The 18862-nt window shown below is 49.9% G+C and overlaps 1 protein-coding gene across 1 annotated transcript; it reads left to right on the plus strand.

The window, feature by feature from the left end:
* The first annotated feature begins 9337 nt into the window (after nucleotides 1–9337).
* On the plus strand, nucleotides 9338–17493 carry LOC140076282 (RING finger protein 112-like). The gene is made up of 13 exons (XM_072122841.1): nucleotides 9338–9539; nucleotides 11694–11982; nucleotides 12055–12267; nucleotides 12384–12521; nucleotides 12602–12706; nucleotides 12812–12862; nucleotides 13309–13353; nucleotides 13460–13546; nucleotides 14364–14487; nucleotides 14762–14892; nucleotides 15128–15181; nucleotides 16491–16565; nucleotides 16780–17493. Exons 1-13 carry the CDS (start codon nucleotides 9403–9405, stop codon nucleotides 17173–17175), a joined length of 1845 nt encoding a protein of 614 aa, XP_071978942.1. The 5' UTR covers nucleotides 9338–9402; the 3' UTR covers nucleotides 17176–17493.
* The last annotated feature ends 1369 nt before the right edge of the window (nucleotides 17494–18862 follow it).

Below are 18862 nucleotides of genomic sequence, written 5' to 3' on the forward strand. Positions count from 1 at the left end.
GGAGCAGGGTATGTGCAGAGTATGTGCAGAGTATGTGCAGGGTATGTGCAGAGTATGTGCAGAGGATGTGCAGGATATGTGCAGAGTATGTGCAGAGTATGAGCAGAGTATGTGCAGGGCATGAGCAGAGTATGTGCAGAGTATGTGCAGAGTATGAGCAGGGTATGAGCAGAATATGAGCAGAGTATGTGCAGGGCATGTGCAGAGTATGTGCAGGGCATGTGCAGAGTATGAGCAGAGTATGATCAGAGTATGTGCAGGGTATGAGCAGAGTATGTGCAGAGTATGAGCAGAGTATGTGCAGAGTATGAGCAGAGTATGTGCAGGGTATGTTTACAGTATGACCAGAGTATGTGCAGAGTATGAGCAGGGTATGAGCAGAGTATGTGCAGAGTATGAGCAGAGTATGTGCAGAGTATGTGCAGAGTATGAGCAGAGTATGAGCAGAGTATGTGCAGAGTATGAGCAGAGTATGTGCAGAGTATGAGCAGAGTATGTGCAGAGTATGAGCAGAGTATGTGCAGAGTATGTGCAGGGTATGAGCAGAGTATGTGCAGGGTATGAGCAGAGTATGTGCAGAGTATGAGCAGAGTATGTGCAGGGTATGTTTAGAGTATGACCAGAGTATGTGCAGAGTATGGGCAGAGTATGTGCAGAGTATGAGCAGGGTATGAGCAGGGTATGAGCAAAATATGAGCAGAGTATGAGCAGAGTATGAGCAGGGCATGTGCAGAGTATGAGCAGAGTATGATCAGAGTATGTGCAGGGTATGAGCAGAGTATGTGCAGAGTATGAGCAGAGTATGTGCAGAGTATGTGCAGGGTATGTTTACAGTATGACCAGAGTATGTGCAGAGTATGAGCAGAGTATGTGCAGAGTATGAGCAGGGTATGAGCAGAGTATGTGCAGAGTATGAGCAGAGTATGTGCAGAGTATGTGCAGAGTATGAGCAGAGTATGTGCAGAGTATGAGCAGAGTATGTGCAGAGTATGAGCAGAGTATGAGCAGAGTATGTGCAGAGTATGAGCAGAGTATGTGCAGAGTATGAGCAGGGTATGAGCAGAGTATGTGCAGAGTATGAGCAGAGTATGTGCAGAGTATGTGCAGAGTATGAGCAGAGTATGTGCAGAGTATGTGCAGGGTATGAGCAGAGTATGTGCAGAGTATGAGCACAGTATGAGCAGAGTATGAGCAGAGTATGTGCAGCGTATGTGCAGGGTATGAGCAGGGTATGAGCAGAGTATGAGCAGAGTATGTGCAGAGTATGAGCAGAGTATGTGCAGAGTATGAGCAGGGTATGAGCAGAGTATGAGCAGAGTATGTGCAGAGTATGTGCAGAGTATGAGCAGAGTATGTGCAGAGTATGAGCAGAGTATGTGCAGAGTATGAGCAGAGTATGTGCAGAGTATGTGCAGGGTATGAGCAGAGTATGTGCAGGGTATGAGCAGAGTATGTGCAGAGTATGAGCAGAGTATGTGCAGGGTGTGTTTAGAGTATGACCAGAGTATGTGCAGAGTATGGGCAGAGTATGTGCAGAGTATGAGCAGGGTATGAGCAGAGTATGTGCAGAGTATGTGCAGAGTATGTGCAGAGTATGAGCAGAGTATGTGCAGAGTATGAGGAGAGTATGTGCAGAGTATGTGCAGAGTATGAGCAGAGTATGTGCAGAGTATGAGCAGAGTATGTGCAGAGTATGTGCAGGGTATGAGCAGGGTATGAGCAGAGTATGTGCAGAGTATGAGCAGAGTATGTGCAGAGTATGTGCAGAGTATTTGCAGTGTATGAGCACAGTATATGCAGAGTATGTGCAGAGTATGTGCAGGGTATGAGCAGGGTATGAGCAGAGTATGTGCAGAGTATGAGCAGAGTATGAGCAGGGTATGAGCAGAGTATGTGCAGGGTATGTGCAGAGTATGAGCAGAGTATGAGCAGAGCATGTACAGGGCATGAGCAGAGTATGTGCAGAGTATGTGCAGAGTATGTGCAGAGTATGAGCAGGGTATGAGCAAAATATGAGCAGAGTATGAGCAGAGTATGTGCAGGGCATGTGCAGAGTATGAGCAGAGTATGTGCAGAGTATGAGCAGGGTATGAGCAGAGTATGTGCAGAGTATGAGCAGAGTATGTGCAGAGTATGTGCAGAGTATGAGCAGAGTATGTGCAGAGTATGAGCAGAGTATGTGCAGAGTATGAGCAGAGTATGAGCAGAGTATGTGCAGAGTATGAGCAGAGTATGTGCAGAGTATGAGCAGAGTATGTGCAGAGTATGTGCAGAGTATGAGCAGAGTATGTGCAGAGTATGTGCAGAATATGAGCAGAGTATGTGCAGAGTATGAGCACAGTATGAGCAGAGTATGAGCAGAGTATGTGCAGCGTATGTGCAGGGTATGAGCAGAGTATGTGCAGCGTATGTGCAGGGTATGAGCAGGGTATGAGCAGAGTATGAGCAGAGTATGTGCAGAGTATGAGCAGAGTATGTGCAGAGTATGAGCAGGGTATGAGCAGAGTATGTGCAGAGTATGAGCAGAGTATGTGCAGAGTATGTGCAGAGTATGAGCAGAGTATGTGCAGAGTATGTGCAGAGTATGAGCAGAGTATGTGCAGAGTATGAGCAGAGTATGTGCAGCGTATGTGCAGGGTATGAGCAGGGTATGAGCAGAGTATGAGCAGAGTATGTGCAGAGTATGAGCAGAGTATGAGCAGAGTATGTGCAGGGTATGAGCAGAGTATGTGCAGAGTATGAGCAGAGTATGTGCAGAGTATGTGCAGAGTATGTGCAGGGTATGTTTACAGTATGACCAGAGTATGTGCAGAGTATGAGCAGAGTATGTGCAGAGTATGAGCAGGTTATGAGCAGAGTATGTGCAGAGTATGAGCAGAGTATGTGCAGAGTATGTGCAGAGTATGTGCAGAGTATGTGCAGAGTATGAGCAGAGTATGTGCAGAGTATGAGCAGAGTATGTGCAGAGTATGAGCAGAGTATGAGCAGAGTATGAGCAGAGTATGTGCAGCGTATGTGCAGGGTATGAGCAGGGTATGAGCAGAGTATGAGCAGAGTATGAGCAGAGTATGAGCAGAGTATGTGCAGAGTATGAGCAGAGTATGTGCAGGGTATGAGCAGAGTATGTGCAGAGTATGAGCAGAGTATGTGCAGGGTATGTTTAGAGTATGTGCAGAGTATGAGCAGAGTATGTGCAGAGTATGAGCAGAGTATGAGCAGAGTATGAGCAGAGTATGTGCAGAGTATGAGCAGAGTATGTGCAGGGTATGAGCAGAGTATGTGCAGAGTATGAGCAGAGTATGTGCAGGGTATGTTTAGAGTATGTGCAGAGTATGAGCAGAGTATGTGCAGAGTATGAGCAGGGTATGAGCAGAGTATGTGCAGATTATGTGCAGAGTATGAGCAGAGTATGTGCAGAGTATGTGCAGAGTATGAGCAGAGTATGAGCAGAGTATGAGCAGAGTATGTGCAGAGTATGTGCAGAGTATGAGCAGAGTATGTGCAGAGTATGAGCAGAGTATGTGCAGAGTATGTGCAGGGTATGAGCAGGGTATGAGCAGAGTATGAGCAGAGTATGTGCAGAGTATGAGCAGAGTATGTGCAGAGTATGAGCAGGGTATGAGCAGAGTATGTGCAGAGTATGAGCAGAGTATGTGCAGAGTATGTGCAGAGTATGAGCAGAGTATGTGCAGAGTATGTGCAGAGTATGAGCAGAGTATGTGCAGAGTATGAGCAGAGTATGTGCAGCGTATGTGCAGGGTATGAGCAGGGTATGAGCAGAGTATGAGCAGAGTATGTGCAGAGTATGAGCAGAGTATGAGCAGAGTATGTGCAGGGTATGAGCAGAGTATGTGCAGAGTATGAGCAGAGTATGTGCAGAGTATGTGCAGAGTATGTGCAGGGTATGTTTACAGTATGACCAGAGTATGTGCAGAGTATGAGCAGAGTATGTGCAGAGTATGAGCAGGTTATGAGCAGAGTATGTGCAGAGTATGAGCAGAGTATGTGCAGAGTATGTGCAGAGTATGTGCAGAGTATGAGCAGAGTATGTGCAGAGTATGAGCAGAGTATGTGCAGAGTATGAGCAGAGTATGAGCAGAGTATGTGCAGAGTATGAGCAGCGTATGTGCAGGGTATGAGCAGGGTATGAGCAGAGTATGAGCAGAGTATGAGCAGAGTATGAGCAGAGTATGTGCAGAGTATGAGCAGAGTATGAGCAGAGTATGTGCAGGGTATGAGCAGAGTATGTGCAGAGTATGAGCAGAGTATGTGCAGGGTATGTTTAGAGTATGTGCAGAGTATGAGCAGAGTATGTGCAGAGTATGAGCAGGGTATGAGCAGAGTATGTGCAGATTATGTGCAGAGTATGAGCAGAGTATGTGCAGAGTATGTGCAGAGTATGAGCAGAGTATGAGCAGAGTATGAGCAGAGTATGTGCAGAGTATGTGCAGAGTATGAGCAGAGTATGTGCAGAGTATGAGCAGAGTATGTGCAGAGTATGTGCAGGGTATGAGCAGGGTATGAGCAGAGTATGTGCAGAGTATGAGCAGAGTATGTGCAGAGTATGAGCAGAGTATGTGCAGAGTATGAGCAGAGTATGTGCAGAGTATGAGCAGAGTATGAGCAGAGTATGTGCAGAGTATGAGCAGAGTATGTGCAGAGTATGAGCAGGGTATGAGCAGAGTATGTGCAGAGTATGTGCAGAGTATGAGCAGAGTATGTGCAGAGTATGTGCAGAGTATGAGCAGAGTATGTGCAGAGTATGAGCAGGGTATGAGCAGAGTATGTGCAGAGTATGAGCAGAGTATGTGCAGAGTATGAGCAGGGTATGAGCAGAGTATGTGCAGAGTATGAGCAGAGTATGTGCAGAGTATGAGCAGAGTATGTGCAGAGTATGAGCAGAGTATGTGCAGAGTGCAGTAAGCCTCAGGAGGTCACGAGTGCAACACCCCTGCCAAAAACATAAGCAGTCTGGTAGTTGCGAATGGCGCCCTCTACAGGTCAGGAGCTGTTAGGGGGAGTCATGAACCCCCAGTAAGTTTATAGCACTGGGAGATTATGTAATAGCAGCTGTAGATTCTGCCTGGACAAGCAATATTTAAGTGGGTGTAAGATTTTATCTAATTATGTGGCTGTATTGCAAACTGGAGTGTGATTGGAGAGATTCTACCACCTGACCAGGAGGAGGATAAAACCCCTGAGCAGCGGGAGCACATGGTCACTTAGGCCCAAGGTCAGGAGACTCAGAGCTGCAGCTTCCATGGCTTGGACAAAGCTCCATCCCAGCATCTACTACTAGATTATTCTTGAGGACCACTCTCCATGACCACTCCAGTAATCCGGAACATCCAGTAATCCAGAATCTGCTGTGAGGCCGTTTGCCTGCAGTTGTTCTAATAAAGAACCGTGAGTAATTTTGCACAACGTTGCCTCCGTCTGATCCCTGGATACGGCTGTTACCACCACGGGCTTCTCATTCATTACCCAGCGACTTATCTTACATCTTAGGGCGCATTCACATGTTGCGCTTTGGTTGCGTTTTCATTGTGTTTTGAAACCTATTACAACCTCTGAGGAGGTGATTTGCCTAATTACATTACTGTTAACATTTGCATTTACAAAATGCAGTGTAAACTTGTGCGTTAACAAAGTATTTGTGTTGTGTTAACGCTTTGTTAGCACATGTGTTAACGTTGCATTTACACTGTGCAGTAAGTTATGAATGACCCCCCTTCTTGTTGAGTGAGCCAAAACTGGAGAGATTTATCAAAGATCGCCCCACACTAATAGCAAGGAGAGCTAAGAACCTCAAGGACCAACTTACCTCGAGTCATTTGGTGCGACCCAGTGCAGGAACGGGAGGACACCGCATCAAGGGCACGTACTCCTGTGGAGAGTGTAACATATGTCAATTCATAACCAATGAAGATCCCTTTATTAATCCCTTGAACAACAAGCAGTACAAACTTAGGGAATATACTAATTGCAAAACTCAAAATGTGGTATATGCCATCCATTGCCCGTGTTCCAAAGTGTATGTTGGACAAACAACCCAACAGCTAAAGAAGCAAATTCAACAACACAAATCCACAATCAGGACAGCGCATCGAGATTTCAAGCAAGACAAAACTTTATCATCAGTAGCAGTACACTTCCTACAACACCATGCAGGCAACCATAGAGGCCTTCAAGTGACGGCTGTGGGAAAAGTAAGCCTAAACATAAGAGGGGGTGACATAGTACCGAAATTATTACAAAAAGAGTCAAAATGGATCTTTGAATTAAAGTCTACGTCCCCGCAGGGCATCAACGAAGAATTATTATTCACTGGTTTTTACAGCGTCTTTCACAGGATTTCACGACACAGCAATCGGACACATCATGCAGTATTAACTGCTCCAAAGCAACATGGCAGAAGAAATCACAGGAAGCACAGCACCTACTTATTACAGGTCGCACCAACAGCACGAATTCTCAAGATCAGCTATTAAAAGTTCAAGCCCTTCTACACTAATCGCAGATAAATGATCCCGGTCAGTCCCTAATATAAGGGTCATATGAAAAATTATTGTCCCAACAAGAAGAAGCATGCAGCAATTGTCAATAAGGAACCAGACCATCGAAAAATGGACTTATAGGGGGTCATTTACTAAGGGCCCGATCCGCGTTTTCCGGACGTGTTACCCGAATATTTCCGATTTGCGCAGATTTCCCCTGAATTGCCCCGGGATTTTGGCGCACGCGATCGGATGGTGGTGCATCCAGAACGCGCCGCTGGATCGGGAATGGACCAGGTAAGTAAATCTGCCCCATAGAGTTCTTTGTTCTAGGATCTCACATTTTCTTTTCATTTATTTGGCACAAGCCGATTTTGAATAATTTTCTTCTACTTCCAGCACCCCTTATGCCAGTGATGGCGAACCTTTTAGAGACCGAGTGCCCAAACTACAACCAAAATCCACTTGTTTACCGTGAAGTGCCAACATGGCATTTTAAGCAGTAACTTATTGCCTCCTGTTTTTCCACATCTTTCAATTGTATCGGCCGCCTAATGCCACTACTACAGTTGAAAGAAGATGGGCAAATTCAGACTCTCATAGCCTCTGTCCACAGTCTCTCTGTACATGAAGAATGAAGGGTCCAGCAGGATGACCTCCAAAGATAATGCACTTCTTTCAACACCTTCTCTTTTTTGAAGCAGTTCCAAACAGCCAATGAAGTGTCGCTGTAATATAGCACTGAGTGCAGCCTCTAATAAGTTGCTAGGACTGCAGGAAGATTTGATGGATTTGGTCCTGTTTGGTGAACTCTGTCCTGGGCTGATGGCCTGAGTGCCGACAGAAAGGGCTCTGAGTGCCACCTCTGGCACCCGTGCCATAGGTTCGCCACCACTGCCTTATGCTCTTAGCAACTACTAGCTCATCAATAATGTCCTCTATGTACTACTTCGGTCTTGTCATGCATTTTTCTATATCCTGTTCCATGCCACTAGACGTACCTGTCATAACCTTTATCCTTATGTCATCAGCGAGTGCGGTGGCTGGGCGTGCGCTTAGCCGTGACGCCGCATGGCCCGCCCAAATTGGAGGTTGGAGGATTGGGCCGGTCATGTGACCTCGCGGCGGGCACACGCGCACACCCCCGCGCTCGCACACCGACGCCATATTTTGATCAGCTCCATACTCACCTGTATGGAGCTGATCAAAATCAAGAGCCACATACCCCTGAGGAAGCCACCAGGCTCGGTGGCGGAATGCGTGGGGAGCCAGCCCCATCTACCCTATACCCGGTGATATTTTTTCATTAGTCTCTCAAGTGTTTGGTATATTTATCTTGCGCATCATTTACATTGCTATATTGTTTACTTTATATACCTTCCAGCAATGCACTGGTCGCTCAGACTGTATAGGGTAGGTGGGTTAGCAATCCTATTGCCTATTTGTTTGCATTAGATTCTTAGGGTTGCCCATAGCAACAAGCACCCATTACCTTTGTATACCATTTTGTCTTGTTGCTATATTTGAGACTTAGCACTGGATGGTGCTTTTTAATTGTTTCTAAATTGTCCTTGGCATACACGTTTGGTTTATACTTATATTTATGTGAATATAAATAAAGATTTTCTATTGTCTTTTCCATCGTGTACAGCATTAGTACCTATATCACGTCCCTTTTTCTTGGTATATATATTATGGATTTTTTGACGTGTGGTACTCCTATTGGCCTTCATCTATCCTGTTACAGAATGACCCCCCCCCCATTCCCGATTTTGCAGGTAAGGGTGATGTCACACGTTTTTAGTCCGTTTTTGGCCCGTTTTGCTTAAAACGCATACGTGTGCCATCACCCTAAGAAGAAGCCCTGGCCAAGTCTCACCTCCAAAATTGTGCTGCTGAGCACCATGGGAGTGTGATGTTTGGCCACTTGGGGCAGCCTTGCTGCGTAGCCTCAGTGCGCTTTCACACGATGCGTTGTGTCACCTTTTTTTCATGCGTTTTTTAGCGCCCCATGTGCGGTAGCGTCGCGTTATGAATGGACACCTAGCGGTACATGTGACTGCAGCCTAAACCACAATGTAACCTCAGGCTGCGGTCACACGTACCGCTAGGTGTCCGTTCATAACGCGACGCTAGCGCACAGGGGGAGGTCCTCGGCCCGAACGCACATGCGTTTCCACAGAAACGCATGCGATTGGCTTAACAATCGCATGCGTTTCCCTGGAAACACATGTGCGTTCGGGCCGAGGACCTCCCCCTGTGCGCTAGCGTTGCGTTATGACGGACACCTAGCGGTACGTGTGACTGCGGCCTCAGCAGTGAAAAGTGACGCATTGTGTGAATGCACCCTAAAGGTGCGTTCATACCTTCTGTTTTTCAGATGCAGTTTTTGAAGCCAGAAGCCGGTGTGGATGATACTGGGTGAGAACTTATCATTGAGGCATCAAAAAAACTAAACGTGTGAAAGGATTAATGGATTTACATGAAAACTCACTTCATGCTAATTAATCGTAATCCATTAACATCCTGCAAACAATGGAGCTGGGGATTTGTTACAATGTATCAGTGTGGACATTTACCTTCCCGGACACATTGTAACAAACTATCAGACGGCAGAAGAGGAAGGTCCACAGAAGAGACATCTATCAGAAAGCTGCAGGACAATCCCTAGGATTTTCTGTCCCTTTACGTTGTCTCCATGTTTGTGTTCACACTGAGCAGTTACTGCCAGGACTTGGCCTCAGATGTCAGGTCTTATCTTCCTCATTACAGTAATTGTGCATCCTGTTACACAGTGACGAGCTCAGCTCTGCTACATCAGGGGGTGTGGAGCTGGGAACAGGAGGAGCAGCTGTGGGGAGGGCGGCTTCCGGGTCTAGAGGCGGCTACAGGCAGATAAACAAACATGGAGGCCACCAGGTCAGAACCTCCAGCCTCCCTGAGAGCAGCACAGCGACCCACAGAGCCCCAGAGGAAGAGGCCGAGGAGGAGGCCGAAGAGGGAGACAGCGGACAGAACCAGAGAGACCCCCGAGCCTGTGAGGTGAGAGGCCGACAGCGGAGGATTACACGGGGGGGGGGGGGGGAATACACTGGGGGGGGACTACACGGGGGGACTACACAAGGACACTACGGGGGACTACACACGGGGACTACGGGGGGTTACACACAGGGCTATAGGGGACTACACGGGGCTACACAGGGGGACTACAGGGGGTTACACACAGGGCTAGGGGGGACTACACAGGGGGGACACTACACAGGGGGGACACTATACGGGGGGGACTATACAGGGGGCTACACAAGGACACTACGGGGGACTACACACGGGGACTACGGGGGGTTACACACAGGGGGCTACACAGGGGGACTACACACGGGGACTACAGGGGGTTACACACAGGGCTAGGGGGGACTACACAGGGGGGACACTACACGGGGGACACTACACGGGGGGACTATACGGGGGGGACTATACAGGGGGCTACACAAGGACACTACGGGGGACTACACACGGGGACTACGTGGGGTTACACACAGGGCTATAGGGGACTACACGGGGGGGCTACACAGGGGGGGACTACGGGGGGTTACACACAGGGCTATAGGGGACTACACAGGGGGCTACACAGGGGGACTACACACGGGGACTACAGGGGGTTACACACAGGGCTATAGGGGACTACACACGGGGACTACAGGGGGTTACACACAGGGCTATAGGGGACTACATGGGGGGGACTACACGGGGGGGCTACACAGGGACACTACAGGGGACTACACACGGGGACTATGGGGGGTTACACACAGGGCTATAGGGGACTACACACGGGGGACTACACACGGTTACACACAGGGCTATAGGGGACTACACGGGGACTACGGGGGGTTACACACAGGCCTATAGGGGACTACACGGGGGGCTACACAGGGACACTACAGGGGACTACACAGGGAGACTACACACGGGGACTACAGGGGGTTACACACAGGGCTATAGGGGACTACACGGGGGGGACTACACTGGGGGACTACACACGGGGACTACGGGGGGGGGGAAACACAGGCCTATAGGGGACTACATGGGGGGCTACACAGGGACACTATAGGGGACTACACAGGGGGACTACACACGGGGACTATAGGGGGTTACACACAGGGCTATAGGGGACAACACTGGGGGGACTACACACGGGGACTACGGGGGGTTACAAACAGACCTATAGTGGACTACACAGGGGGGGCTACACAGGAACACTACAGGGGGTTACACACAGGGCTATAGGGGACTACACAGGGGGGACTACACACGGGGACTACAGGGGATTACACACAGGGCTATAGGGGACTACACGGGGGGGACTACACGGGGGGACTACACGGGGGGGACTACACACGGGGACTACACACGGGGACTACAGGGGGTTACACACAGGGCTACAGGGGACTACACGGGGGGACTACACGGGGTTACACACAGGGCTATAGGGGACTACACGGGGGGGGGACTACACAAGGGGCACTACACAAGGGGGACTACACACGGGGACTACAGGGGGTTACACACAGGGCTATAGGGGACTACACCGGGGGGGCTACACTGGGGGACTAGACGGGGGGGACTACACGGGGGAGGCTGATAATCCAGCACCGCTTCAATGCCAATCCTCAGCGCACAGTCCTCTCGTGATAGCAGCATAATCGCACTATCCTCTATACCAAGCCACACAGTGTACCTCAAATCCACAGCTTCCCGGTCCTAAGTACCTACCTAATTGCCCTATAATGATCAGGGCTGCACAGTCCTCCAATGATTCCAGCATAGCTGCACAGTCCTCCCCTAATCTCGGCATCGCTGCCCTGTCCTGCTCCACATTTATTGAATGCGATCGCACATATAAGAGTCTAAAGCGCACACTACAACCCTCATCATGCTGGATCCACACCTCCCTGCATATAACACGTATCACTGGACCATAAATGATCAAAATGCGCAAAAATTGTGGTGTAAAGTAATAGGAGGTGCAGATTGTAGTCTACGAGGTCTCCTGCTGCTCCGGATATGTCCCCGTGTCTGCTGCTGGATGACATCGTCTGACTATAGGACACAAGATAGATCTGCGCCAATGTACTGCCACTAAAGGCGTCGTTGTGGGTGGGTAGCCCCAGCTGACCTGGTTTCCATGTCTTTCCTCAGTGATCCTTGTCCTCTGCCTGCGGGCGGCGCTGTGAACTTCCAGACCCTGGTGGAGGACATCACCTGCTCCGTGTGTCTCGATGACTTGCAGAATCCAGTGTCCATCGCCTGCGGGCACACCTTCTGCCGCAACTGTATAACCACCCACTGGAGCAGCCCACAGCTGGAGGGTTACCTGTGCCCCGAGTGCAGGGCACCCTGCCCCCGACACCAGATCATACCCGACTATCGCCTGATGAACCTCATCGCCAAGATCCAAAAGGGAATCCAGGAGAAGACCAGTGAGAAGGTAAGGACGGCTGCCACGGGATAGCAACAAGATCTGAGGGACCATCATCACCGGTGTCCATCATACCCTCAGGAATGTCCTCCACCTCCGGAGCAGGGTTACCCCATGCAGCTGGTGTGGACAGATGGGAATGGCCGCCTACACCTGGACGAGTCCGTGGTCTACGACTGCTTCCTGAAGAGTCATCTGTCGACTTATCCCATCTATCTTCTCTGCGTCATCGGGGAGAAAAGACGGGGGAAGTCGTTCCTGATGAATTACATCATGAGAGCGTTGGGGAGTCTGGTGAGAAGGGGGGGCACATACTTACCTCAGGGATGACCATACACCTCCGAGGGTGGGAGCATAGAGAAAGTCAAGTCATGGACAACAGTTTTTCGAATTTGACTCTCATTTTGTAGGAGAAGGGTGAGGACGTCGGCCTTGGAGCCGTTGATGAGCCCCTCCAAGGCTTTGAATGGAGATGTGGCATTGACAGCACTACAAAAGGCGTCTGGATCTGGAACAGACCCTTCATCTTGGGCCATGCGGGGGAGAAGGTGAGTCCGTTGGATGGAATGAAGCAAACGTCTCGCCTCAGCTTCTTCTTCACCATTACACCATGTTCTTTTCATCCCAGGTCGCCGTCTACATCTTGGACACAGAGGGTTCACTGGACATTGAGGGTGACCGGGAAAGCTGCATCAAGCTGTCTGCCTTGTCCATGCTCCTCAGCTCCCATCTGGTGAGGAAGGTCCCATCACATCTTTATTCTAGTCAGAGGTGAATTTTATACCCTTGGATGAACCAAAAAACGAGGCCTTCATTGGTCGTCTGATGTATCTTTTAGGTTTTCAATGTGGCCGGCAGCTTGAAGGAGACAGAACTTGACTACATGGAGGTGGGTGTTGTGGGGACATCTGGTTGACCAATTGACCACAATTAGAACTTGTATGAACATGAATCTATTAATAAGCCCCAGGCGAGACTCGTCTGTTGGGTTCATCGCTACAAGTTCTGGGATTAAGATGTCAGGAGAAGGCGTGGCGTTACTATTACTGCCATATTTGGAGTCAGGAAGACATTTCCCCCAAGAGATGGAACTGAGGAAAGATTAGTTGGTAGATGTAGACTGGTTTGACATAGTTGTGAGGAGTTGTGCTTCAGCTTTCCGTGTGGTTTGTGAGGCGGTCCATCAGGTTGAGGGTCCATCAGGTTGAGGGTCCATCAGGTTGAGGGTCCATCAGGTTGAGGGTCCATCAGGTTGAGGGTCCATCAGGGTAGGTCCTGTCTACAGACTTATCCAACATAGATAAGTCATGTCTGATACATCTCATGTTCTTCCAGATGTATCTCCACATGGGAGAAGAGTTTGGCTCTCAGAGACTACAGGTGGGTGATCCTTGGAGCTTGTTGGACGACGTGGTCATGTGCAAAGCTTGTATATTCTCCATCTTTGAAGTTTTTTTTGAGTCCCATTATTTTGGATGATTTTTAGTATCTGGACGTTTTAATCCGTGACTGGCACGACTCGAGTAACTGTGGCCTAGATGCGGCTCGCTTTTACATCAGCCGGGAAATTGAGGTATGAAAATGCATGGACGTCCTCTGCACCACCTTGGTCTCCATGGTTGATGTGCGTCATCTGATATTTTTATAGCAGTCTCCCTACCTGACCCATAAGAAAAAAACATGTAGACTTTCCGAAGGTCCTGCCACCATTCACATCTACAGAGGAGGTTAAGGGCCTCTGTGTGTGTGGGTGGGGGTGGGGGGAGGTGTCTGTGGGTATCACTAAAATATTCTAAAAAATGAGGCTGCACTCCAAAATCAGGTGAAAGAATGGATCAGTACTTTAACCCAAGTTTCAGACCCTATTAAGGATCCTTTCTCAAGCAATGTGACCAATCCAACATTCCATCTATAAGTAACATCAAATAGTCATGTGATCAGATCATGTGTGCAAGGGGCGTGCGGTGTGTACTATGTGCGGTGTGTGCAAAGGGTGCCAGCGGCTCTATGGTTAGCACTACTGCCTTGCAGCAGGGTGGCTCAGTGGTCAGCGCTACAGCCTTGCAGCACTGGGGTCCTGGGTTCAAGTCCCATCTAGGTCTGCAAAGTGTTTGTATGTATGTTTCCTCCAGGTCTTCCGGTTTCCCCCCACACTCCATAACATACTGGTAGGTGATTAGAATGTGAGCCTCATTGGGGATGGAGACTGATTTGGCAATCACCGTACAGCGCTGCGGTATCTGTGTGCGCTACCTTAGAGGACATGTCTCCTAAAACTCTGCTGCTGCTGGATGTTTGATTTATTGTGACTACATAGACCTCTATTTCTGTGTTGGGTCTTTATTCTTCTATTTCTTCTTTTTTTATTTCACTTTTTATCTCATTTTTAGAAACTCCAGAAGGGCCGTAGTTACCCCAAAGTGTTGTGGGGTCTGAGGAGCAGTCACACTCGCTGCTTCCTACTCCCACACCCAGGCAAAGGCATCACAGGAGACGGCCAGGGGAGACTCCAGGGTAAGGTCCTCCAACCAGGGGAGACTCCGGGGTAAGGTCCTCCGGCCGGGGCAGACTCCGGGGCCAGGTCCCCCGGCCGGGGCAGACTCCGGGGCCAGGTCCCCCGGCCGGGGCAGACTCGGCGGTTTCATCAGGGATAAAATGCGTCTAGTTGATTTGGTTGTCGTCACAATGAAAGAAATGTTAATTTTGAGAAATTCCATGGATGATGTTTGGATTGTGATGCTTCGCTACTAGACTTGTTCACTTCAGCCATATAACGTCTTCCTGGCAGATATGGACGAGGACTTCCAGGAGAATCTCCGGGTCTATGTGCAGGACGTGGTACGTGGAGTGTGGCACCGGATTAAGACCAGCAGTACCGGACAAGTGCTGACGCCAGGCCACGTGCCATCCATGTTACAGGTAAAGCCGGAGAGGGTGGAGCTCTGGCTACAGATTTATGACAGAGGGGCGGAGCTCTGGCTACAGATTTATGACAGAGGGGCGGAGCTCTGGCTACAGATTTATGACAGAGGGGCGGGGCTGTGACTATAGATTTATGACAGAGGGGCTCGGCTACAACTGTCAGATGTATGTAATGCCGAATGGGGATGTGTTCAGTAGATTATAACTCTGGAATCCTCAATCTCTCACACAGAATTTCATTGATGTTTTGGAGCATCAAAAATACGGCTTCTCCACTCCAATGGAGGTAAGTGTCATATAATGTACACAGGACCCACCTGGCTGCTAATCCGGGGGGCACTTGTTGGATGCACCATGGATTTCTGGTATTTTCTAGCCCACGGGGACAATAACAATTTTTAGCACAGACTTGATGTAGGGACTCCCGATGTGCTCAGTAGCTATGACCCGTACACCCATCAATCCCTGTGTACCTTTACCTTATCCAACAGAAATACACGGAAAGACGCCTTTGAAGTTGGAATATAGCGGCCACAGCAGCCTCTTTATTAACAAACATTTAAATATATTAACATAAATAACATGTTACAATTTAACATTTATTAACTTTACATGAAAAAACCTGCAGAAAGAAGGTCTATGAGGGCCAGAGAGAAGAGAGTGTATGCAAATTCCCACGCCGCACCGCTCGTGGGGTGCCAAAATGTCGCGGACACTCAATTTCCTCCTCCCAGGTCCACCCACCGGGTGTGACCAAACACTCGTTCTTCCCAAAACCACTTCCACCTGTATAATGCTTCACCCTACTGGCCCTCATAGACCCCGCCACAGGCTGCGTGACAAGTTTAAACAACATTTACCCAGCGCACCAAAGGGAGGGCGGGTGGGTGTTCGGTTCCCTGTCGTCGTGGCAAGAGGAAGAAGGGGCTGTCCCTGCCCCCTTTTAAGTGACCGGGAGACTGTGGCTGCCGCGAGATCTTCGGCGCGGGCTTAAGCCCCGCCCCCTTAACCCTATCGCTCCGGTCCCCCTCATCATGACGGGCCTCCGTTACTGGCTCCGCCTCCTGGTCCACTTCGGCCCTAACTTTCTCCGGGGGAGTCTAAGACGAGGGGGAGGAGCGGCGGGAGGAGAAGACGAGGGGGAGGAGCGGCGGGAGGAGAAGACGAGGGGGAGGTAATGAGGAGAGGGAGGTGCTACAACAGGAAAAAGACCAGAGGGAGTGGCCAAAGCGATGATGTATCATAACAGAGGAGTCACATGTAGTGGTAGGAGCTAAAAAAAGGAAAAGATGTGAAGTGCGGGAGACTACAGGGATTATATATAATAGGGGAGGAGTGAATGGAGGTGGGAGGGGCCACAGAAAGATGGGATGAGCTCAGGGAGGGGTTACAGGGATGATATGAGTAGGGAGGAGTCACATGACGTGGGGTCGGGAGCCAATGGAATTCTGAACCTTCCTACTTGCATAAAGGAAGAGCAGAAACCTTAACATGCTGGAACGGCCTCAGTCCATGACCAGCTGAACCCTATACAGGGAGAACATACAGATCCTTGTTGCCTCTTACCATCATCCTTCTTCTTCTTTACCCCACAGATGTTTTATGCCATCAAAAACCAGAAGATTCTTGAAGCCATCAAGGAGGAGCTCCAGGAATTCCTTAAGACACAGGTTAGAATATTCTCAACTTTTATTTTCCTTCATCAATTTTTATAGAAAAAAAAATTCCATACATTTAGTAAAAGTCCAAAATGGGAACGTGTGACGCAACGTGACGGGCTGAGCATGGAGACCTTTACCGGGAGGTGCAGGAGGTGGTGATTGGTGAAGGTTGACCCCGATAGACTGACGCGTTTCATGGTCTCTCTCTGTCTCCTCTCTGTAGCCAAGTCATCTTCTCCCCTCCACCATGAGGACTCTGGTTTCTGAGAAGTCGGCAGAACTAATCGCGAAGTTCAAAGATTCCCTCCTGGGTCCCAACCCTTCCCATCACTCCGAGCTGCAGAAGGAGCTGGAGGCTCATTTACAGGAGGAGCAGGAGAAGTTTTGCTCCAGTTACACCACGCGTTTCACATGCAGTGCCGTCACGCTGGGAGTCACCGCAGGTCTGGGGATTTATGGGGTGGTGGGAGCCGCTGCAGCCAGGGGGACGGTGGTTATGGCTGCCCAGCCGGTCGTGGCCGTAGCGGAGAAGACTGCGGCTATGGAGGTCGCCTCAACCACGGTGGCCTTGCTGAAAACGGGGTTCTCTGCTCTTGTGGGGAGATTTTTCCGAGTTTGACTACTAATTATTTTGTTGGGTTACCCCACCCCCAATCACAATATGAGAACCTTGGTGGTTGGTGGTGGCCAGAAAGGTCTCCTGTGTCACCGGTGGGCCACGTGTTACTCAACAATTAACTGGCCAATCACTGAGACACCACTTCCACTGCAGGACATTGGTAAATGCAGCTCAGGCTGTGGCTAGAGTGTAAGTCTTTGGTCACGTGACCAGTATTTTGGCCAAGGTGTCCATGTAGACCTGAAGGTAACGCGTCACTTGGGTTTCATTTGTTTTCAATCAAAATCTAAAATAATAAAATGTAAAATACACAAACAATCTGGATGCAGATCCCCGTCTCTGGCGCCAGCTGATCCCCCTCCCCCGCTGCGTCTGCTGGAGACCATTCTCATCCACCAGGACTAATGTGCAGGATCTGCAATTACATAAGTCATCGCCCCTCCCCCCACAATTCCAAGTTTCCAAATATAGGAAATTCCTAAACAAAACTTTTGCCTCCAAGTCAGGAATCTGGTTATAGAGAGAAGATTACACGGTGCTCCTCCCTGTGTATCTGCCAAATATCTACAACCCAAGGAAGACACAGCCCTGCACCCCACACCACACGACAGCCCTGCACCCCACACCACACGACAGCCCTGCACCCCACACCACACGACAGCCCTGCACCCCACACCACACGACAGCCCTGCACCCCGCACCACATCCCTGCACCCCGCACCACACGACAGCCCTGCACCCCGCACCCCACGACAGCCCTGCACCCCGCACCCCACGACAGCCCCGCACCCCGCACCCCACGACAGCCCCGCACCCCACGACAGCCCCGCACCACACGACAGCCCCGCACCCCACGACAGCCCCGCACCCCCACACTCCACGACAGCCCCGCACCCCCACACTCCACGACAGCCCCGCACCCCCACACTCCACGACAGCCCCGCACCCCGCACCACACGACAGCCCCGCACCCCGCACCACACGACAGCCCCGCACCCCGCACCACACGACAGCCCCGCACCACACGACAGCCCCGCACCCCACCCCACACCACACGACAGCCCCGCACCCCACACTGCTCACTACATCCTCTAGATGTCAAATTGAAAGTAGGAAACCTAACAGCGATACATGGCATAAACCAAACATAATACACTCACCGGCCACTTTATTAGGTACACCATGCTAGTAACGGGTTGGACCCCCTTTTGCCTTCAGAACTGCCTCAATTCTTCGTGGCATAGATACAACAAGGTGCTGGAAGCTCCTCAGAGATTTTGGTCCATATTGACATGATGGCATCACACAGTTGCCGCAGATTTGTCGGCTGAATCTCCCGTTCCACCACATCCCAAAGATGCTCTATTGGATTGAGATCTGGTGACTGTGGAGGCCATTTGTGTCCAGTGACCTCATTGTCATGTTCAAGAAACCAGTCTGAGATGATTCCAGCTTTATGACCTGGCGCATTATCCTGCTGAAAGTAGCCATCAGATGTTACAGGGTACATTGTGCTCATAAAGGGATGGACATGGTCAGCAACAATACTCAGGTAGGCTGTGGCGTTGTACCAAGGGGCCCAAAGAGTGCCAAGAAAATATTCCCCACACCATGACACCACCACCACCAGCCTGAGCCGCTGATACAAGGCAGGATGGATCCATGCTTTCATGTTGTTGACGCCAAA

This window comes from Engystomops pustulosus, chromosome 8, assembly GCF_040894005.1.
Source record: "Engystomops pustulosus chromosome 8, aEngPut4.maternal, whole genome shotgun sequence".
NCBI classification, from domain to species: Eukaryota; Metazoa; Chordata; class Amphibia; order Anura; family Leptodactylidae; genus Engystomops; species Engystomops pustulosus.